Genomic DNA, 24446 nt, shown 5'->3' with positions numbered 1-24446 from the left:
CCAAAAAACTGTTCTATGAGCGTTCGCATAGGGTTAAAGACGTTGTGACGCACAATCTATAGCAATCCAGCCAAGTTATAATGGGACTGAAAAGTCTTTTTGGAAAATAAACAAACAAATAAATTAATAGTTCTAAACAACATTATGTAGCTTACTGTTTGTATTGAGTAGACTGCTAAAAGTATATTATTCATATACCCTACTTAGTATGTTTATTTTTAAAATTAAATCACTTGTGTTTATTTCAGCACAGTCTAAGGAACGACTATAGGACTATTACTATTGTAAATGTATTGAGCTGTAATTTTGTGCTAAAAAATTCAAAAATGTTTACATGTGCAATTTAGATCTGCTTTAGTGGCCTTGTTGATGACGTAGACACACTCGTGGTGGAACTTTTGGCGAACGCAAAAATTGTCACGACAGAGGGCGAGAAAAAATGCGCCTAACTACTACTACGCGTGCGCTGAAGGTAAGCGGAAGGCGGTTCAATTTAAACAAGAAAAAGAAATGTTCAAATATTAACCGGCGGCGGGAGGGAATTATTTTGGACTCGCGAGTGATTCTTAAGACAATATTCTGTTTGTCTAGGTAATGTTAAAATCTTTGTATCATACCAAGTCCACTTAATGAAGGGAGATTAACGTTAGCTTTGCCAGTTGGTTTAGGTTAATAAAATTTAAGTTAGCTAAGGTACTAGGTAGCTAGTAAATAGCCAATCGATTTAGTGTAGAGCCAGCTTAGTTAAAGTAGCTATTTTAGTTAGCTAGCTAAATGGAAGCATGATAACCGAACCCAGCTGCAGTAGAGAATAACTGAATACTTATATTATAACTTTAGCTGGCTACTATCATTCCGTTTGTTTTTCTTATGCAAGATGATTGTGTTTTAGTTTTCTTGTTTGTTTGTTTTGCATTATTCTGCAGTCTTGGATGGAGCAAAACGACACACTGAAACTTGGGTAAGTAAAGTCTGCTACTCAGTTAAACTTACGTACCAGCCGAGAAGCATTTCGATATTTTTATTTTGAGACAAACGTTAAATGATTCTTTTGTTTAGAGTTTGGTTCTTGTGTCATTTTACTAGCTAGCTACTACGTTAATCTGACGTGTTCTGCCTTGTGTGTCATGAATGACTTCGTTTTGGGCAAAAGCCATATGTTGGCTAGATGTTTTTAATGTGCATTTGTAAACACTTGATGGGGAAAAAAAACAAAACATTAACTTTTATATTTACTTTAAGGTATCCCTCACCTTTTATTGGATAAGTAATTAGTCAGTGATGCTCCAAAGATGATATTTTCTAAATAGAGCTACTTTGAGCATAGGGGCTTCTTTTATGTACTTTGAAAAAGCAGTTTTTACTGTTATACAATTCCAGTAGTATGGCACCTGCACAAGAATCTTATGGGACTTCTCAAGAATAGCATTTTTTTAGACAAAGACAAGATTTTAATACTAATACAAATTATGTAAATTTGTAAATTATATATTTTGCTGCTTTGGGAAGGCTGTCAACAAAATGTTATTCTCATGTATAATGACAATAAAGATTCTTAAATAAAAAGGGAAGTGATTATTTAAATAGCAGAAAAACATACAAGTGCCACAAATAACATCTCACCTGAGTCTTACAAGTTTATAGCTAACAAATGTGTCGCATTGCTGAACAGAAAACATGACTGTCCTAAAAGATATCCAGAATATTTAATAGGTTCTCAAATCCACAAATTTTGTTCAGACAACTAAAGGGCAAAAACAATTTATTATACAAACCTGGAAGCAGTATTAGACTTGCAACATTCAGATTATGCTGTTGGCAAATCTCCTGAAGGGCATTCCACCTCAGAAGGTATCAGTTAAGGAACCTAATGGGTGCAGATGAACATCAAAGCAAGGGAAAGGCAGGGAAAAAAATTCACAGGATAGGATTGTAAAAATAATATAATAATAATAATATATTGAAAATATGAAAAGAGATTTTTCCCAAGATAGTACAGGAAAATGTTTGGACAAGAAAATAAAATTTACAATACAATACTGTTCAGGAATTAATATGCACTACTATGTTTTACTCTAGTGAAGTGAGGAGTGGTTTTTTTTTGTTGTTGTTGTTTTTTTGTTGGTTTTTGTTGGTTTTTTTATTAAAACAAAAACAAAAAAACCTTGTCAAAGTCTGAAATGCCTGAATGAGCTGCTAGGCAGCATTCATTATATTAAGATATTAATTTCAAGGTTGGGGATCATGGTGTTATTTCTTACTCTGATTCAATTGCTGCCATTTGTCAAAAAAATGCCATTTTGTGCACAATGGCCTCCTTTTTGTAACAAACACTTGGATCTTATTTCTGCCTGTAGGCTTGACCCAGACGGATTGTCTAAAAGGAGAATTTCATCGGTATGTATTTAACCAGTACTATAATGGTGTTGCTTGCTGATTCAAGGTAAAGACTGCTAGTAGCAGTATCAGCATTATTTCAGCAGTATCAGCATTATTTCTGTCATTTAAGATTATCATAATTTTTACATTTACATTTACAGCATTTAGCAGACGCTCTTATCCAGAGTGACTTACAAAAGTGCTTTGTCATTTACTCATAGAATAATTCTAAGAAAAGGTAAAGGAATATAGTATAACAGCAATATAGTATAACAGCTTTATTCTGCCAGTCATAAAAAAGTGAAACTGTATGGCAATCAGATCGTTTTACTGCAGGTTTCTCAGAAAGCTTAATAAAGACTAAACTTGAACTACACTAGTCTGTTTAAGCAAAATGTAAAATACATATTTATTCATACTAAATCAATTAATTAAAATATTCTGTTGCTTGCTACTTTAGATACTGAAACGGCATCAGAGATATGAACATTTTCTGAAAAACAACTTAGAATAAAGAGCTTTTATAAGACTTGTATTGTTAAATTATGTTTTCTGCCTGTCTAGGTATTATTGGAAAGGAAGCACATACAGCTAAGCATGTTAGCATAAGTCAATATAATGACAGTTTCAGTTCTGGAAATTTATCAGGCTGCAAAGTTTAGTTCTGACATTAACTGAATTAAATGTTTTAGATTAATGATGGCTTTCCGTAGTCTGGATTTTAGAGCCAGGCATGTGGCATTAAACTCATTGGGAGGGTTACTGCCACCCCTTGCCACAACAAACATAAAACATAGAGGTAGCTCAGGGCTTGAAGCCACAGGAGTGAGTTGTCAAAGATGCTATATTTCACAAACTGAGGTCTTTGGCTAACTTGTATAAACTTCTATAAACCCAGCTGTTCATGAACAGAGAATGTACAGATTATTTCATCTTCCAAAAATGCTTTTTAAAAATGTTCTGATTACTGATTTTAATTTTGCCTGATGCAGATTCTAAAAGCTCCACGGACATCTATGAAAGCTTGTGGAGTGGATCAGGATGACAATCAGGTGAATAGTGTGACTTTGCTAGAGCAATGGTGCTTTACCTATCATCTTTTTGTTTATGTATGTATATATTTTGTTTTGTTGACTGTTCACCCTCTCCTCACAGCAGGAAAGTAGACCAACTGAAAAACGGCGGAACTCACGAAGAGTCAGTTTTGCCACCACAAATAATGTTCACGTTTTCTCAAAGTAAGTTGACTTGCATACCAATTCACTAAATCTTTGATATAAGCATAATATTAATGTGTGACTGTTTACTTCTTTAAAATGTAGAGATACCAAGACTGAACCTCCTGTATTGTCTCCCATCCACAACTCAACTGTTGCTGGTTAGTTCATATGCACATTTATATTTTAATAATAAAAGAAAATTCCTTTAAATTGATTAGTCATTAGGAAACAGATCCCCTGAAATGGTTAATAGAAGATGGTACCCCTGAAAGGGATTTGTGTGTGGGTGTGTGTGTCTAAATTCGCCATGCTGCTTAATAGAAGATAAAACCCTTTCAGGGGAACTGTGTGGGTGTGTGTGTCTAAATTTGCCATGCTGCTTTTTATTTGTAGTTGATTTGTAATTTTAGGCTGTTCCCTTCTGGTTGTTTATAGATGTGCATCATAGCAGTAGGCACACTGAGATTTTGAAGCAAAGTTTCTGAGTACCAGACGATATTCATAGTCTTTGATCACAAAGACACTAAATTGTTTCCTGTGGAGCATTACACATTACATGTTCAAAGAGTACAGATTTTAATTCACAACCAGATAATTATTTGATGATTTATTATTGTTTTCTGCAACAGCATAATTGTCATGATAATGGAACAGTGTAAAGCTGTCTTAAGTTACATAGTTCATAAAGGCTGTTAGATGCAGTCGAAACCTAGCTTTAAGAAGAGATTTTCTTCAAGATGAGATTTATTTTATGCATACGATTTGATTGGTCGTATGGTAAATTCACTGTTTTGTATTTGTGAGAGCATTTGAGAGAGAAGTTTCATCCATATTCATGGAGTGTTTTGGCTCCTGTTTGAATTAAAATCCCACTCTGTAATTTCAGGCTTAGATGCTGCCCTAGACACACCATTACATGTGTCTCTGATTAAAAAGGTAAGTAACAACTACTTAACTTATTTGACCTAATTTCACCTGCTCTGAGATATTAAGGGCAAGTGCCCAGTTGCATTAAACATTTTAAGTTTCATTAAGTAAAATCTGTGAGGATTTTTTCCTAACCAAGGAAATTACTTAGGGATGCAGCATAAAAGCCCTGAAATGTTATGCTTAATTAACGGAAATCGGTGAGGGATTTACTACAGAGACTGAAGTTTGGTTGCATTAATATTCTCTTGTTTCCATGACAGTTTTCAGATTTCAGCTCTCCTTGACTTTTCAGTTGTTTCAGAAAGTTTGGCATTATTATAGTTATTTTTACAAAATGTAACTCATGAAAAATTTCCAATCAGGATGTCTTCACCTTATCAAACATTTCAGGGTGAAAGAGTCATCTTATCTTAATATAAAAATAATTTGTTTTTAAGTATTTTGTATTTTTCTGAGAAGTGTTATCTCAGTAAAGTTATATAATTTTCTAATATTGTTGAAAATAGAAGTAATTGTTAAATTCTAAACTGGATTTCATCTGGCATAATTATCAAAAATTGGATTAAATCCAAGATTGGATGATGTTTTACATTGAACCCTTGTAAAGACAAAACATATATGAGCCATTTCCCCTTTTGTGTATTCAGTTATTTTACTTTTTGATTTGATTTTGTAGTTTTGGGGTGCTGGAGAGCGGGAAAAACGGTCCAGTTTTTGTTTAATTAAAAATAAATAATAATTGCATCAACAGAACACACTGGATCAGATTGATTTAGTCTCACTTGGTAAGAAACGGAGTCTTATGCAATTTATGGCTATAAGTGATACAGCACCTCGAATATGGTAGTGATACAAATATAAAGGTAATAACAAAAAATATCACTGAGGGTCTGCAGTAACCAGGAGGGTGTTATTTTAATAACTAATTGTTCAAGCAATTGATAAAACTATCTGAGGTGCCTAGATATATTTAAAATGTGAAAACTTCCCCATTATGTTATTTGCATGTTACTGTTAAAATGTAACAAATTGCATGTGAACTGAAGGACTGGGTATATAATGGCTAATGAGCCAGTTTGTTGGTATTGAAAGTTGGACACATTGCCTCAGTATCTGGATGCTGAACATTCTAGAATTATATGGCACTTTTGTTCACCTAAGCTTGGTATAGCATGTAAAATAATCTGATACTCTCTCTCTCTCTCTCTCTCTCTCTCTCTCTCTCTCTCTCTCTCTCTCTCTGTGTGTCAAACAGGGAAATTTCTTCCCAGATCCTGTTTTGCTAGATGACTGTGTGGACAAAACTGTGTTACTTGGAGATGATACTGGATGCATGGATATGACTCATAGTCATACAATTACAATTAACAACAAGGAAGTTGAAATTAACCCACAGTTCTGCTCCAGTATTGGTAGAAATGACACAGAGCATCACAACCTTAAGGGTCAAACTGATATACCTTCTAAGACAACTGCTGCTATGAGAAAAGATGCAGTAGATTGTGATTTCAATGATTTTCTTGCTAGTATATCAAAAAAAAGTGTTACAGAGTCATTTAAGAAAAAAAGTCTGGATTTGTTTGGATTGAAAGATACAAGTGAACTAGAAACGGATAAGGAGAATGTCTTACCATCTGTTTTTAACAAGCAAGTATGTTGTCCAGTTAATTCACAACCCAAAGGACTTAAGTCTAAACATTCAACTTTCACGTTTCTTGAGGAAGACCACATGGATATGACCAGGAGTCACACTGTTGTAATTGACAGGCAAGATACTGCTCAGTATGCTCCATATTTGGTACATGAAAATCATGGTAAATGCATGGGATCAGTGACGCAGTTGTTTTCAAATGATTCAGATAACATGGAGCTTACTCAGTCTCAAACTACTAATCTCAACACCAAACCCATGGAAAATGTGAGTCTGAACATATCCACGTCTGTGGATCAAAATGAAGCCAATTTTGTCTCCGATGACACAAGTGGAATGGTAATGACTGAGGTTTTTGATGAATATGTTCAAGAACATGAGAATCAAGCAACCAGAGAAAAAGTAGTGTTCCTTTTCCCCCACGTCAATAGAATTTCTTCGATTAATCAGTCTAAAAACGGACATGTGTCTGACCAAAACACAGTTGACTGCCTTCAGAGTAACCTTTCATTTGCCCCAAAAAATACATTTGATGATATAGAAATAACACCACCTCAGACTGCTGTGCTTGAGATCAAATGTGGCAAAGATTCTTTTTGCAAGACAGGGAATGTTTCCTCGGTTGTGCCAACATTTTCCAGTAGTGATGGTGACAGAATAGGTGGCCTTGTAGACACTGAACCTGGGATGAGCAAGAGAGCTGCAATAGACACTGTATTACACAATGATCAGAGTGACTTTATGGAGCTAACATGTCAAGCCAATACTGCAACTGTGCTTATGTCTCCTAGTCCTGATGACATGGAATTGACCACATGTAATAATATTGCCATAAACTCACAAAGTATTTTGGCAACAAGTGAAAAAAAGTCAAGAAAACGTGCATCCTTCATGCTACCACCTTCAGTCTCTTCGGAAGTCAGACAGGTTGGTCATTTTCAGAGTGATCTTTCAGTTGCTCACATGCTTGATGATATGGAAATGACACAATGTCAGACTGCTGTTTTAGAGACCAAATGCTGTGCGGAGTACCAGCCTTTCAGCAAAACAAGGAAAAGTGTATCACTTGCATCAATGTCTTACAAAACTGATGCAATTGACAATAAAACTATGGACATCACCCATGAACTCGGTGGGAATAAGTCACTGAATAGATTTTCATCATCTGAGAGAAGAAAGTCTGAAAGCTCTGTGGAACCTACAGCACAGAAAAGTCTTGACCAGGACCTGCCTGATTGCATAGAAATGCATCAGGGAAGGGCTTCTTTTATGCTTATTACAGACATGGAACTGACAGGATGCCAGTCTGTTCCAATTGACACAAAAAGTGCATGGCAATCAAGTGCCTCAAACGCAGCACAAAATCCACCCTATTTGTTAACTTCCAGGTCTACTGTGTTGAACACATGCCAAATGGAAAAGTCTAAAGTAGTTAGTGACGAGCCAGGAAAAGTACTTCCCACGCCAAGCATAGATTGCAGGTCTCCAGTTGCAGCAGTGGTTGTGGATGCTGGAAATCCTGTAGGCAATCGGAAAGAGGAGATGTCTTGTTTAGTTGACACGGACTACAAAAACTGTGATGCCTCACATCTTAGCAATGTATTGGGAAGCCAGTCACTTAATTTGACAGCAAAAAATTTAGAGAACTCTGAGGAACACTGTGATATGGAGCTTACCAAGGCCTTTACAATGCCCTTTGAAGATCAGTGCAGTGTTGCCTTTAATCAGCGAGAAATTACAAAAGAAAGTGCAGGGAATTTGTCTGGTGTCACTGACCACAAGGCATTTAAAGACTGGGACTGTGCATTTAAAGACACAAGAACTGTGACAGCTATCAAAACTAATTTTGAAGTTGAGTCTGAAGTGGATGCTGTCAAAAAAGAGTGTGATAGTTCTGTCCAGTTAAGACGCAGGAGCCTAGCCGACCTACAAGTGGAACTTAAGAAGATTGCACAATGTGTAAATGAGCCAAATGGATTGGTGAAAGGAAGTGCTACAGCTCCTATAGCCACCTTCATTGGTTCTGAGAGGTGTATAGCTGATGGACATTCTGAGAGAGACAGTTGCACAGAGCCTCCAAAGGAAACACCTAATGTAAAAAATAAAGTCAACTCTTCTCATAATGAGTGCCTCACTCCTTTCAACCTCAAGAACGCTCTTGCAGCTAGACTGTCCATTGGTGGTATCATGCCAAAACTTCCTCTGAGGGCAAAGTCAGCAAGCCCACATCACTTAGAACCCAAACACACTAAGAATGTTCAAAACCTTCACCTAGAGACGCATTTGGATGTCGGTATGCAAAGTAATAGCCATATAACTGACTTCATTGATAATACGGTGTTACCTGAAGATGGTTTTTCAGACACTCTTGTCAGCTGTCTGAGCAATAGGAAAGATGAGCAAGATGCCTCTGCAGTGGTACTTTTGGATGACAGTTGTGTTCAAGGCTTTGAGTCAGATGTAACTATAAATCAGTGTGAGAAAACGCCATGTGAAGTAGGAGATATGGATGTCAGAAAAGAAGCCAGTGAAAAATTGGTAAGATCACATACTTTGTTGGACTTTGTCTTTATTTTATTTTATTTTTTCATCCCAAGTTTTTTAGTCCAGGACTCTGTTTTTTGCATGCACATTTGCTTGTTTTTGAATAAGAGTATTGTTGGCTATGTTCAGCAGCACAGTGATTCTACAGCTCCAAGCCTTATAGCAAAAATGATTGATGACACCTGCTCTAGCAGCAGCTCCACCAATGTCAAATGTGAAGGAATCTCTGAATCAAGTAAGTTTAAAATATAGTTTTCACTAGTTTTTCTGATTGCAAACTAGTATTTTATGCTAAACTGATGCATACGTCTAAAAGTTCAATATTATGTCTTTGTTTGGAAGCTCTGAGGAACTCACAGCTTGATTCCCAGATTGATGGGTCAGTGGATCATGAATTTGATTTCAACAAGGTATCTGAATATAAATTTACCAAGGTGTTGATGCATTTACATGACGCTTACGGGTGGTCTCTCATTTTTGTGCTGGATTTTATAGCCTTACTTTGTGTTTTTGTGATTAGACAATCTAAACCAAAACTTCTAAAACCTGTGAAACATTTCAGGCAACTCTTTTGATTTGGCAACTCGTTTCAGGCAACTCTTTTCTATTCTCACAATTTCTAGCTCATATAGTCACTTGAAAGTAAAGTAAAGAAATAGTAAAAAAAAAATAGTGATGGATTCTGTTACATTTCATGCATTTTCCTTCTAGACAGAGTGTATAGTGTATATATAATTATTATTTACTGAAAAGGGGCCAGTGACACATTTTTTGGTTGGTTGGTTTGTTTTATGGAAGAAACTTGAAGATGGCAGCATCACGGTTAATGAGTTTTTAAGCCACTTTGGTGCCAACTTTGTAATTCACAAATCAAGACCCAGCGCTCTACCTGATGGCGTAAGTTGTTCATATTTCCTGTACTTGTATGTGTATATTTTATAAAGTGTGTGTGTGTGTGTGTGTGTGTGTGTGTGTGTAAATAAAATATACATACACACACACACACACGTGTATGTGTATGCATGTATATTTTATTTGTGTGTATGTATGTATGTGTGTGTGTATGTATGTGTGTGTGTATAACTTTTACTTTTTCCTTTTGTTTAATCATTCCCTCTCTATTCTGCTTCAGTTTAGAGCTGCCGAAACCCACACAATGTTGGACTTTCTCAGGGAAAAATACATTCACCGTCCTAAGCAGAGAGTCTATGAGACAGATTGCCAAAAACTCACTGAGATGGCTGAGGGGTATGTACATATGCTGGTAAAAGCAATTAAGTAATATTTGTCACTGTGTCACATATTAGTGCTGGTGAGCTAATATTTTCTATTCAACAGTCATTTTGTTCCTGTAAATTTTGAGGCTTTGGACTGAAAGTTAAACAGAGTTTGAAATAAATAAAAATGTATGTCTTAAACTTTGTGGATTTAGACTGAAATCACGAATGGCAGAGCAGGATAAACCACTAAGAAATATCAATGGATCACTTCTGCAAGATGTCTGTGGCTTCTCAAAATTTGAGGTGATCTTTTGTTTTATATTTACACTAGTTTCACTAGAAATTCTAGTTACACTAGAATTTTCTTGAGTATTATTTTGGCTGTAGTTATTCAGTGCCCTCTGGATCATTTTGATTGTTTTCAATTACTTTGATTGAGGTTCTAATGTCCTCAAAATTCCAATGTAAGCATGTGGTTTGCTCAATTCTATTATCTTATGGTCAGTTGATATCTACATATATTAGTTTATTTTGTTTTATTTTTGCCATAATAATCATGGTTGGGTTTGGTATAAATATTGAAATGATTTATGCAGGGAAATCCCATAATCCCTACCGGATAGTGTGGGTTGGTTTGCTGCCAAAGGCCTGGGAATCATGTTGAAATACCCACCACTGTGGACTGTGTTGGTTCAGAACATCTTAGAGCAGTCTTCTACCAGTTGTACCAATGGATCATCATGATGAGGAAATGTTCTCTGATGACAAAATCAAACTTTGTAGCATCCAACCCCTGTCTTAAAACTGTTTATTAAAATTGGTAAGATGAAAAGGAGGGACCGTAGTGAAGGATATTATGCATTGAAGAAAACATCTTGGGAATGTTTGGGAAGGCATAGAATGTACTAAATTCTTTTTCAAGGGATGAAGGTTTTAAGTTTTTACTATTGTTTATCCCAAAGCTGCAAAAATTTGGTGCAAGATTGAAGGAACAAAGGGTCTACTTCCGAAAGAAAAGTAAGGTACTTTCCCATGGCATGAAGAGAGAATTGTACTCTGAGCTTTTGAAAACAACACAGGTAAGATCAATAATGTTTAATACAGATCAAACACCTTGTCGGCTTCTGTCATAGCCATTTTCTAATTCTCAAAGATACATGAACAACCAAAGTGCACAAATGTCTTGACAAAATGTTCACATTCTAGACATTTGGAGCAATGACTGTGTAGTGATGCAAACAATACCTTGTAGTGGGTCTTTTGATGATATATTTCATGGGCCTTCATGTTTTAGTTTTTGTGGTCGCTGCACCAGATAAACCACATTTCCTCTTCCAGCTCACCTGGATACCTAAGCCTGTAATAATCAGGTTTTGCAGCACTTTGGTTGATTTTACCATTCCATAAATATCAGCCAAATGATTTTGGGTGTTATGAAGTTCACACACTGTGCTGTAATTATGAGCACAGTCAAAGGTTTGGTGGTGCTGTGGCTCTCACGGTTCTCTTTCTCTTCCTTTTCTTTCTCTTGGGTGCCAAATTTAGTTTTAGCCCGTAAAAAGCTCGGGTGCCGGCCTGTTAAGCAGCCTCTTATTTAAGACCTAATAATATCTAGAATAAAGTGGACTAGTAGATAGTTTATAATACCTGAAGGAGCATTTTGTACATTAACAGAAGTGAAAGCTGCTAATATAGTTTTATTAGTTTTAAATAAAGTGCATGGTTAGATTAGCCAGTTCATATTTTGAGTACCAACCAAAGTGGCTGATAGACTTTCAAAGAATACAATCTATTTATATTTTTACGTGGAAGGAAGCACATGATTGCTACACCTTGGTAGTTGTCATATGAGTGGGGTGAACTAGCTAGTTGGTGGGTGGGAGTTGGCTTAATAAATAAAAGTGGGAGAAAGTGTGCTAAAAAATGTAACTTCCTGAATATGAATGTTTCAGGAGGCAAAACTAAAGCTGATGGCCAAAATCAATGAGGTAAATGAGATGTTCAAAGACCTAGATGGGTGTGCCAGTGACTTGGAATCTGGTATGGAAAACTTATTCATTTCAGGTTATTTTGCAATGTTGTCCTAAAGCTTGCAAAGGTAACTTGGATTTAGGAACTACAACAGCCATAAACCTAATCTTACAGCTCGGGCTGCAAAATATGTAGGAATATACTATACTGTGATTATATATTGTGATTGTGATGTAGCCTACAATGTGATAAGTAAAAAGCACAGTGGTGACCCCTTGATGTGATAATGTTAAGGACTGACCAATGTTATTTTTACCAAAACACCCAGAAAATGCTCATCTGCAATGTCTGAGATTGGTCAGGGCATGCATTAAGAACCAGATGTTGTGATCAAAGAGTTTGTGTGAAAAACTGCATCAAATCATTACAAATCAGGAGGAATAGACTAATACAGTTTGTTTTCAGGTGTCGGGCCAGTTGAAAGGACATGTGGTAAAAGTTGTTAAGTAAGCAAGAGTTGGTTAGCCAGTCCTTAAAATCAGTAGTTACAATCAAAATACACTGTATTCCTTTTGGCCACTAAGTGAAAATTGCTCACATCTTTCAGTGTATGTCCAGTTGCTTGCCTGAGGTGAATATTGTGCACTATACAATTTAGAGTCCTTTACCTATGCAACACATCTAGAATATCTATACAATGTTCATAACCAGATTTGCTTCCAGAACCAATATTGCCATAATAATAATGTGACTTGCAAGCTCTATAACTATAATTATGTTTAATTTTGTATATATGCAGACTTTGTATTAAAATCCCTGTCTGTTTAGTGATTGGTTAAGTTTAATTTTATTTGCCATTTTATTTTGCCATTTTTAAAATGTACTCATATTTTCTTGTTCATATAATAATACAGACAAGCTTATTACTTGACAGCTTATTTTCTAATGCCAACTATATTACAAATATTAATTTGAAACTAGAATTGGCAGCAATGAATGGCATCATCATGAGAGACCAACAATCCGTTATTGGAACTGAGCCTTCTTTGAAAGAAAAACAAGAAGACCTTGACGCTCTTAACTCAGTAGTTGCTGAAACAGAGAAGTATGCTTTTCTTGGTTTAAGAATCATCATTTAACACATTAGGTTATCATATATCTACCTTTTAATGCATATATGCTGTACAAGTAATGAAAGAACCCAGATTTGGCATACCACAAGCATAAAAAGCCTAGTTTAACTAAAACTTGTGTGGGTGTGTTGTTTTTGGTTTGTTTGTTTGATTGTTGTTTTTATTTTTATTTTTTAAATTTTTTTGTATGTTTTTTATACCAGACAAATTGATGACCTAGAATGCCAGAAAGTGTCTTTGGAGAACACACAGAAGAAACTGCAATATGAAACTAGGGGCCTTAAAAGTCATATCACAAATCTGAATAGGTATATTGCCTTTTCCTGTAACACTTGAACTCTGCCACCATGCTAATATAACAATGCTATGATGTAAGTCGTCTAAAGACTGCTGTTATGTGTTAAAGGATAATTGTCATAAAGTCATCCCAGTGGTAGAGATGACTGGTGAAGTCAAGATAATAGCTAATAGGGCGGTGGCATTGTCATCTCAGTAGATAAATTCCTAGCTGTCCAAGAGTCAAGTTTAAAGCTGTGACCTTATCCTTACTTCTGAGGTGGGATTTCTAATCAGTACTACATCACAGTATTGTGTTGTAGTGTCAAGTGTTGTTTTTACCACATTTCTTTGCTATGAATTAAGTGGTTTTGTAAATCTTTGCCCTAAGCATCCAGTTAATGACTTTGTATACTTAAAACTGTAAACATGTATACTAAATTGGATTTAAAATGTAAAGTCAGTTATTTACTTATTATTTCTTTATAGATGTGCTTGAAGAAAGTAGATTAGTTTTATCTGGGAGTTTACCTTTTTTACGAAAATAAGAATCTTTTAAATTTCAGGGAAAACTTAAGGGAGTATTACTCTGGAGCTAAAGTGGATCAAAAATGCATAAACAGTGTTAGAACACTGGTCTCTGTATGAAAGTGTGTTTGAAGTTTTTTGCATTTGCCTTTTCATTTGTCTAATATTTGGATGTCCAGAAAGATTTATCTTTGTTCCTTTTACATGTTTCCAGAGTAACATGGGTCACTTAGTTTTTTCCTGCTTTACCTGCAAATCCAGGAATTTTGTTTTTTGTAAGAATTAAACACTTTAAGCAAGGGAGTAAGGAAAAATTCTTCTATGAATGGAGATAGCACACATCATGGTGGTAACTGTATACAGTACTATATACAGTTCTGACACAGCTCTATTTCAGTGGAGCATTCAGTTTGAAGAGAAAAGATGCCTCTCCAGCATATCTCAAACCATGTCTGAAGGACCACATTTAAAAAGATATTGTGAACGAGCAAACACACACAAAAAAATCTCATTTGTGCAGACTGTCAGTTGTTCTTGCATTCTGATTACCCATAGAAGCTGTTCTAAGGTAGCTCTAAAAATCAGAGCTTTAGATTTTCTACCACGCCTACCAAGATTGTAAGTGAATGTCACTGTATTATGTAAGAGCTTTATGATGCATTCTTCCAGTCTGAATGAATGGAGGTTCAGTGGGAGCGATGAAAATGGGGCCATTTTTACCTTTCTTCATGACACTGTGCAGCTGGAGGTGAAATTGAAAAAGGCCAGTGGTAAGTCCTTAAATGCAACCATCCATTAGTGCTTCACTGAGGAACACCCTTTGCTTTTTGCTAATTTCTGTACTTTACTATTCGGAATTCAATATCGCACTAATAATATTTGTGAATTTATTATTTTTTTTTTTTTTCAGAAAAAGAATGGGTGCGTGAAGATAATGAAAAAGACATGGATATATCGTTCACATTCCTACTGAATGGTGAGATAATTTGAAGTGGTGTTTAAAAAAGCATAAGAACAATTTTATTATTTGTTCCAAGTAAAAGTGCATTTCTTTTTCTTCTACCTTAAAAACAAGAATCTGCTTACACTACAATACTCAAGAATGCTTATATAAACATGGCTACTGCTATAGAGTATTTTCATATTCTATGTGAACAAGAGAGAAACAGAGGTGGTGGATATATTTCAGAAAATGTGGGTAACCCTATCCCTATTCTAACCCTAACCCACCTGCTCAATGACTAACAATAAACCAATCCTTTGACCAAGGTGAGTTGACCAATCCTTTGTGGCTCATCTAAAATGGGAATCTGAGACAACACATCCATATATACATATCCATATCCATATATACATTGTACATTGTGTATACATATATTGTACATACATTGTGTGTGTGTGTGTGTGTGTGTGTGTGTGTATATGTATGTATATGTGTATATATCTATATATATGTGTGTGTGTGTGTGTATATAATATATATGTGTGTGTATGTATATATATATATATATATATATATATATATATATATATATATATATATATATATATATATATATATATATATATATATATATATATATACTATATTGTAATGTTTTGCCATCTTTCCATCTATAGTAAAAAAAAAACTATGTTCTGGTGTTTTTCTTCATTTCTTTTCCAGCATCTCTCTGTTTAAGCTTGCGTATATTGTAATTAATTATTTGTACACTTTGAACTCTTTCCCTCCTATAGGTGAAAGGTCACAGTCCCATGCAAGCATGATTCATAAATTACTCGCATCATACATTCAAGCCCAAAGTAAATGGATGCAGAAGTACCCAACAACTCGACACATACCAATGGTAATTTCTAATATTTAATGCAGATGAATAGAGGAAATGCACACCAAAGTATATTTTAACTATGTTTCATGCTCGCATACCAGAGCGTCCCTCGTTTGCCTGGCTACCTGAAGCACTGTGTTTTCCTACTATCATTTGTGTCTATGGTTCCCTGTCTCCTCCCCTTTAACTCCAGCTGTTCCTTGTTTGTCCTTCTTTATTGTTACTATTTAAGCCTTGCTTTCTTGTCTCGTGTTTGCTAGTCATTCTCTCCTGCTTAGTCTGTTGCGCTCCCTCTTGATTCATATGTTGTGCTTCCTCTCTTCACTTCTGTTAAGATTATGCTCTCTGTTTGTATTGTCTTTTGTATTTCCATTTCTCATGTCTTTTCTGAACTCTGGTCTTTCCCTTAGTACTGTTTTTGCCTAGTTAATTGCTTGTCTAGATAAGTATCCCTGTTCAGTGCCTTTCCCTGTCCTTGTATTCTGTTATGCTCCTTAATCAGGTTTATAGTTTTTATGTTTTGCTGATACTCTTCTGTTAAGTTATGCTTTTGTGTTTGGTTTCCTTAGTTTCTGTTTTACTCCAGTAGAGAGCTCCTCATCCTCACCTGGTTAGCTTGTTAATCACCTATTTGTTTTCTTCATTCTGTTCTGCATTATTTGTTTCTATGGTTAGTTTGTTCTTATATTAAACATGCTATTCATTTATATAATATTATTTACATGTATATAGGGCCTTTCTCATACTCAAGGACGCTTTTACAGTATGTATATACGTGTGTGTGTGTGTGTGTGTGTATTGTATATACATGTATATACATTAGCTTTTACAATCATTCTCACACACACACACACATGATCCTGTCTGTTCATTTACTCGTTCTTAGTATGGCTTCCATCGTCGTTGATTCAGTTCATTCTCGTGTCCGAGGCATCGTTACTTTGCATGTGTGTTCACCCTCAACCTCCACAGTGTTACAATATGTAAAAGCACTGAATTTTTTTTAATCCCGCCCCCCTTAGTCACCTTTGTGTAAAACATTTTGGTGCATTCTGATGTACTACTGACTGTGGCCAAAGCTCTATAATGCTAACAGACGCTTTATTTGTAGAAAGTGTGTTGCTGAACAGATTGATGTTTGATATATTAAAACATCTCTTGTTAATGCATAAAGGTAGATGCATTAATGTGATCTGTTGAGTATCTTGTAAATAATCCCAGTCCTATCATGCTTTTAATAGTGACCAGTTTTTTTGTACAATTCTAAGGGCATCAGACAAAGGCAATGTTCGTTAATCCCTTGGTCTGGGTTTGTGGTCTTTTCACGATAGTTGCTCCATGATGTCGGCTTGGTGGTTAGCCGACTTCGACTTCTGGGTGAGGAAATCCATCAGTTGAAGAAGTGGGGAGGCCTGAGGCTGGGAATCCTCCATATTAACTGTGTAAATACACTGTAAGTCCAGTCCTTGAATACTGACTGAGTAGGAGTGATCCATTGTCAAAGAGTACTTTAGAAATCTGTGCTTGATGTGCTTTGTTGGCTAACCTAGTAATGCAGCAAAACTGAAAACTTCAGGTTTTCGGATGATTGCCTTACAAGCACAATTTATGACATTTGACTTAAAGAAGGACACAGAAAAGAGGGGCATATTGCAAACTACTAGAATTTGATTAGTCACTGACAAGGCATCAGTTATCTCTTAAACTAAATTTACCAGCACTCCAAAGAAAATAGGTAAGATAAACAAGTGGAAAAGATGAAATGATACCAGAGACAATTCAGAGATTAGAAATGTAGGACTAGAAATTAATGCAATAGTGCCCTTGCACAGAAAACATTTGGTTTGTTTTGGTTTTGTATTACATTACCATTTGAAATTAAATTTTCATTCAGGGCTAATGTTGGTATTATTTAGAAATGTTGGTTAGTCTTTGATTTCCTACATTTTCTGCCTTTAGTCTCCTATTTGCTTCTTGACATCAGTTAGAAAAAGATGATCTGCTGAGGAGAAACATTCACATTGATTACAAAAATATTTTGTAGTTCTTTACCTGAGATTTGTGTCTAGAGATTTTAAAGATTGGATTGTATTGGACTATTAATTGGACTATTACTTGCAGGAATAGTCTTAGTCTGTTTCAGGGAACTATAATTGAAATATAACATCCTTAAATAAAGTACTTGATTGGGAATCCTTTGCATTCAATCACTACCAAAGTTTGTAACCCATGGAGATCACCAGACACTGGACATTTTTTCTTGTGATCAGCATTGAGGTTTGTTTTCTTGTGTTTCCTGATTTGTCATCAGTTGAATGTGTCATCAGTTAGGTTCAGTTTGAATAATAGGTTTGACCACTCAAGAACATTACTATTTAGCTTCTTAAAAAATAAAAATAAAAAAAAAACAGTAAAACCACTCCTGTAGTTTCACATTACCAAGTTTTGAGTTATTGAGTCATGTGATTAAATTTATAAGATCTATTTGGGTCTGAGCAGTAAGGTGCATTTCTACACTTGGCCTACAAATTCATATTGCTTTTGCAGTCAAAAAAGAAAATCTAATTTATCTAATGCTGATTTATTTTGAATTTTTAGCCTCATAACAGCATTGTCATTTCATTGGTTTTTGTATAGAGGCAAGAGCAGACTGCAAAAGCCATGTTTACAATAAACTCTAGACCCATTTCTTTTTAACTCTTGTAAGAACCAGTGACACAGCAACATAGCTGGCCAACACCTGAGCAGCCAGTAACTTTTGATCCTCTAAATTTCGAGGACTGCATACAAACATAGTCCTGCACCATTCACCTAATATGGACTTATGAGCATGCTCTTGAAATAAATGCAGTGCATACTCTTCAACTTTATCTTCCTAGCCATTGATCTGTGTCAAGTCCAGGGTGCCGAAATATGAGAATAATACAACAAAAATGGCAAGTTACATGAGATTTTACTGATCTCAAAAGTCTTTCGTCTATTTTTTGATGCAACATGGTAAAGAACATCTGAAGCTTTGCACTGCAGTGTCTGAGATTATATGAGGAATACAAACCTGAATCATTTTTCTCCCTGCAGAGTTGAAATCACGTTTTCCAGTGTGAAGGCTTTTGTCAAGTTTGAGCTAAGCCTGGCCATGTCTTCAGACTACCCATTCGGATCTATTCAAGTGGGAAAATTCCAAAATCATACTGGCAACACAAGGTTTGAGACAATTTGTAATTAATACTTATTAATTAATTACACAATATTGAGGATATTCCTTAGAATTAAACTAAATTTGATATTTTGAAAAAGTGGAGGATGAATATATCTGAATTTCACACAAGTACTAGAAAGCAATATGTCATAGATGTCATATTTTCAACTTTAAGCATACCAAATGACTAAGCTTGAGAACTGTATTACAGGTTAAATTTGGTTTTAAAAAAATACAGATAAAATAACTAAAGGTTAATGTGTTATAATGTGTTGGTCACGCACCTTTATTATACTGAAAAGAACTGCAGCCTGAAAACCGAAAGGGTGGGTGGGGGGATGTGAAATTCTGTTGAATGCTTTCTGTTTGACTTAAGTTATTACATCTTACCTTTTATACAGTCTTTAAAATGTATCTACTAACATGGATACTGGTTTGTACAATTTGAAAGGAAGATCCATTCTGAAAATGGAAATATTTAAAGGCCTTGCAGTTTGTGCCAGTTCTAGAATTTACAGAGATTGGTGCAATAGAACTAAAAACATTTGGCATGAATCAGTTATTTGTATATAAGACACTTTAAAGGAGACAGGCTAAAAGAGAGAACTCAAAGACATAAATTATAGCTCAGTACAAGAGTGCTGTATTGTAGATGTCTGAAAACACAATGCATCAAATCCTGAAAGTGGTGTACTTTAGAAGACCTTTCTGGGTTTAAAACAGGAAAACCAACAGTCTGCAGTAGCAAAGCTTGCTACAGAAGTTGGCCACAATCATGGTCTCAGATGTGTTCATGATATTAAAAACTACTCTTTAAAAGATATTTATATTTACAGATATGTACATCTTTATTGAATAAACAGTGTTGTTAACCCTTGTATATAATTGGTGGAAGAAAACACGTCATGTAGCTTCTAATCAGTCCTGCACCGTGGTTAGATGGAGTTTTGACTTTGAATCCATTCTTCAGTTCAGCAGTCTGCTTCAAGTTTATTATTGTTGCTCCATGTACATTCATATTTGGGGTGATTTTTTGGAGCTGTTATCCAGTGTGGTTAAAGAAAACATAACACTGTTTATATGTTCTAAAATGTTGCAAGCACTCAGTCAGGCTGACCTGTAACATTTTTCTTGGCTAGATAAATCCCCCCCCCCACACACCATCTGAAAAGCCATCAAGATTCTGTGCTCTTATGCTGCTTATATCTAGACACTCTGTTTCCAAATAATATTTCTCTTTGTCTGAATTACATAGCACATTACCTGATATCCAGGCATGAATTATCTTTATACATTCCACCTCTTACTGAGTCATGTCCAGAAACGTCTATTACATCTGTTAGTGGTAGTATACTCTGTTTAAATTCAGTCCACATTGGCATTGTCTTCCTTGCTTACATTTTGTTTTGCCCTGTTTTATTGCTCTTTTTTCCACAGGGTAGACCAGATTGAAGGCATTGTACACTCTGTTGTGCCAGCCAAAAACTATCTGACAAAAGTCATCAAGAGGATTCATGCTGAACTTCTGGGATAAGCTGCTTGCAAAACAACTGGCTCTCGTGGGTGAAATACCCACGTGTTTAGCATTCGGTTTCCATCTTGTATATTAAAAATTAGTACAGTTCTAATTAAAGGTCCAATAAGAATTAACTTTCAATTATACTATTTGTATGGAGCTTCCTTTTTTTTTTTAGATTAGACATTGTCATAAAACTGCAATTGGGTTATTCTTTATAATACAATTCTGGTTTGCATCTGTGGAGTCACATTTAGTGCCTTGTATGTGTATTATGTAATTTGATTATAATAAGTGGCAACATCATTAGGAATGCTCAATGCATCTCCTATAAGTAATATTTCAAGTATTGCGGTATCTTACAGTAGTGTAGAAGTCACACATTTTAATTTATATTTTTAGTTTTTCCATGTGCCCATTGTTAACAAAAGCCAATGCCTTAGATGAAAGAACATGCTAATCTATATATAGAGCAATTGGTTCAGCGATCAGTTCAAATTCTATATGTACACATCCTCCCCCACCCCAAGCACAGATCCTCAGCTAAATATCCATGCTTATACCTCTCAAACGTTTGTACCCTTTCATCAGTATAATTCAACTGTGTGTGAGTGTGTGTGTGTGTGTGTGTATATATATACAATGTGTGTGTGTGTACACCCTAGTAGATAAGATTGTAGGTGTGTCTTGGCAATAAATTGTCTCGTTTGTTTTACTTTCTTTGTCTAGGCATTACTCTTGGTGTCAAATAAAATGTATTTGAATCATCTAGAATATACGTCAACAGTGTAGTCATTATTGTTAGATTAATCATTTTGATATGGTTGCTTTGCCAAAGCTCATTACAAAGGTTTTGAAACTAATAATATTTTAACCTTACAATTTTAAAATCCATAGATTTTCTCACATTATGAAAGGGGGAAAAAAGACTGGGTCTCCTACAGTGCTTTCACTGTGCAGTATGAATTGTAAACGTGTTTCTATCTTGAAAAACTTGTGTGTCTGGGACCTTATCTATCAGTGACCCTATGCATCAGTCCTGCGCTCTTCATGGCTGTATATTCGCACTTCTACCCCTATACTCCATACATACCAGTGGTTACATCTATCAGCCATGCCATAAAATCAGAACCCTAGTAGCCCTCATTAGCAACAATGATGAGTGTCTACGGGAGTGAATTGTCCCATCTAACTGCATGGTTTGCTGAAAATAACTTGGAACTCAATTCTTTAAAACAGTAGACATGTTGATTTGATTACTGCAACAATCCATCCTTTCATCTCGCTGAAATCAACAGTGCAGGGACTAAGGCAGTGGTGTTAAAATTCCAAGGTACCACCATTTCCACTGATTTGAAATGTAAGATGAACACAACCATCTTCAAAAAAGCTGATTGAATGTTCTTTTTATCTTGTTTCCAGTACTTTGAGTAGTAAGTCAATAATTTTAAATATTAAGGTTGTCAGGCCCTTAACCCTCATTTGCTCAAGTTGTATTTAGTCATAATTGTAAGTTGCTTTGGATAAACGTGTCAGATAAATACCATAAATGAAAGCCTCAAAGCCTCATCCCATTAACAGTCACCATTCTCAACAACCTATCCATAACAAATAAAGAGAACTGTTTCTGTACCTTTGTTAGTGCATTGTCTGCACTTCTGTGGATTTGCGCATTGTACATTATATGTTCCTGCACAGTTCTGCCAAGTTCCTGTGTACTGAATACATTTGGCAAATAAAGTGATTCTGATAATATGTGAGATAGATAAGTTCTCTCCTTAGGATATGCAGGTCTGTGTTTTGGTTGAACCATTGATCTTTATACCAAGTTTTATGGATGCTATAGGAGGAGGGAAGATTGTATCAGTACTCAGATCCTTTGCAGCAAGTTTGGTGGTTTACAGAATAGGAGCAGTTGGGAAAAAATGCTCCATGCTAGGCTATGAGAAAAAAAGAAGAAAAAAAAAATATTAATAAACAGAAGGATGTAAGGATGTCAGTTCTCATAAAAATATAATTAACTGAAGTGTTCATAAGATGATCGATTCTTGAAAATTTGGTGAACTAGAAAAAAATCATTTTAAAGTTATGATCCCTGATTGAGACTGATCAGCCTATGATGATGAGGCCCATATTTCTGACATATCACATTCTGTCTTTAATAAATAGAAACTTGTTTTATTCTTAACATTACATTACTGGTATAGCAATGTGAGTAGAAAATCCTGCAGTAGCTATATTCTTCTCAAGGCCTGTTGGAGTGCAACTCCATCTTTAAGAGACTGTTGAAGTATAGCATGGAGCTTCCCAAATTCAATAGATTACCTACCATGGGGTGACTAGATACAAATTATGCAGCAGCTAGATAATTGATGATGATTGTTAAAATAGAAAACTGAAGAAGTTTTTAAAGATGAAAGTTTTCTTCAACATCATTGGACTTCAATATTATTTGGGTGCAAGGGAACAATAGAATAAATTCTATTAACCTAATATCTTTGAAACTTACTGTATATGGAGAAATGCAGATATATCGTTTTCTGACCAATCCTTCTGGACACTATCTGGTCACACAGTCTGTCTACTCTATAAGCTCTATTTTAAGATGAGTAGAATCTGCCACCTGTTTCTCCTCTTCTGGGCCCCTTGACAGGTTGTTTCCCGTGTATCATAACAGTACACAGACTTTCCTGGAGCAAATACCATTCTCATCCATAAGTTCTCCAACTAAGGGCGAGTTCTCCTAGAGATTTATAATTATATATCTCACTGCCATTTTTTGTGGGGGAGTTTTTGGATAAAATTTATAGGAGTAAAACACGTTCTGGTGTTTTCTAACATGGCTGAATCTGGGTGCACTGACGACCAGTGGGAAGTAGAAACCTTTGAGGATGACTTTGGAGAAATCATTAAAAGCAGATCAGGTAAGAAAAACACTAATATATCTCCACAGTGCCATAACCAAGGAAATGCTTGCAAAAGTAGCAGGTCTCTGCATGTTTTATTTAAAATTCTTAATCAGATTAAATTTGATTCTTCTGTATTAAGATTATTTTCAGCATGATGATCCAAACAGGGTATTGGGTGATGGGTATTATCAAATACTAGCTGGTTAGATGAAATAATTTTTAAGTGAAAATTAAAAGATTTACATATAATATGCCTCTTAACATAGGTGCTTGATAGGTTTTTCTTTTGTCTTTAGTCCACTGGTTATCTTGAGTTTTTTTAATATATATAGTTATTTATATATAGTTATTAAGGAACTATGTTTTGAAGGATTTTGTATATGTGTACATTTCTGAAATAATAATTCAGCCTGTAACCAAAACACCCATTCTAAATCTAGAATGAAGAGTGAGATGGTTATATTTTTGCTTCAGATGAAATATGGTCTTAAAGAACTCAAAATAGCTGCAGCTGCCCGGTGTAAGATGTCAGGAGCCCTTGTTTAAATGAGTTATATTATTATTGTTGCTTAGCATTATAGAGTCATTCAAATTCAGTAAGATGGTAGTTGTATTTACTGTAAAGTTAAAGGATTTGACATTTTAATCCTGTGTAATTTCAGTTCTTGGAATAAGGAGAGTTCTTGTTGATCTCTCTCTTTGGTGTGTCCCATTGAATATCCTGGTACTCTAGAGCATTTCTCAAGTTGGTTTTGACATTTTAACTCTGGAGAACTCTACTCTCTTTCATTTCATATTCCGTATAAGTGCGGTTTTTATTGCTCATGCCAGGAGTGTATACCTTTCCCTCTTAAGGCCAATTCTATATATATATATATATATATATATATATATATATATATATATATACACACACACACACACAGACACACACTGCAGAACCAGAATACTACTACTGTGATTGTGACTACAGCTAGAAATTATGCAGTTTTAAACAATACCTAGTAGATTTAAGCATTTTAAGAAGACAAATTAAGACAACATAAGCTACTTTTTATAACCTGTAATAAGGTTTGTATTTGATAGCATAAAAAATTTATTAGAGAATTAATGTACCTGAAAGTGTTATCACATACATTCA

The 24446-nt window shown here is 35.2% G+C and overlaps 2 protein-coding genes across 17 annotated transcripts in view; both read left to right on the top strand.

Annotated features, from left to right (window-relative positions):
* Positions 1–18: 18 nt before the first annotated feature.
* knl1 (kinetochore scaffold 1) lies at positions 19–22149 on the top strand. 5 transcript variants are annotated; one of them, XM_027006187.3, is made up of 23 exons: positions 24–472; positions 927–961; positions 2358–2397; positions 3372–3431; positions 3538–3617; positions 3702–3757; positions 4486–4535; positions 5785–8718; positions 8854–8959; positions 9067–9134; positions 9523–9621; positions 9857–9972; positions 10157–10247; positions 10907–11023; positions 11897–11984; positions 12897–13020; positions 13252–13356; positions 14522–14622; positions 14763–14828; positions 15590–15699; positions 17013–17134; positions 18760–18885; positions 20318–22149. In XM_027006187.3, the coding sequence occupies exons 1-23, from the start codon at positions 440–442 to the stop codon at positions 20412–20414; spliced, it is 4824 nt and encodes a 1607-aa protein (XP_026861988.3). In that variant the 5' UTR covers positions 24–439; the 3' UTR covers positions 20415–22149. The 5 variants fall into 5 exon arrangements, 4 of the variants coding, with proteins under 4 accessions (XP_026861988.3, XP_026861987.3, XP_026861986.3 ...); XM_027006186.3 differs by having other exon boundaries at positions 3535–3617; positions 8857–8959; XM_027006185.3 differs by having other exon boundaries at positions 3535–3617.
* Positions 22150–23052: 903 nt separating this feature from the next.
* dmd (dystrophin) overlaps positions 23053–24446 on the top strand; it is a 112073-nt gene continuing 110679 nt past the window's right edge. For 11 of the 12 annotated variants that reach the window (XR_004776988.2, XR_004776987.2, XR_014118290.1 and 8 more), the window contains exon 1: positions 23054–23320. Coding sequence is in view for 9 of the 12 variants with exons in the window: in XM_035534640.2 (XP_035390533.2) it covers positions 23236–23320 (85 nt within the window). In the remaining 3 variants the exon portion in view is untranslated. Of the gene's footprint in view, positions 23321–24446 lie in introns of all 12 variants that reach the window. The other variant, XM_081701484.1, reaches the window with a different exon arrangement.

The sequence above is a fragment of the Electrophorus electricus genome, chromosome 18 (genome assembly GCF_041902795.1).
Source record: "Electrophorus electricus isolate QZ-2024a chromosome 18, ASM4190279v1, whole genome shotgun sequence".
Taxonomy (NCBI): Eukaryota; Metazoa; Chordata; class Actinopteri; order Gymnotiformes; family Gymnotidae; genus Electrophorus; species Electrophorus electricus.
This window is presented reverse-complemented; position numbering and strand designations above follow the sequence as displayed.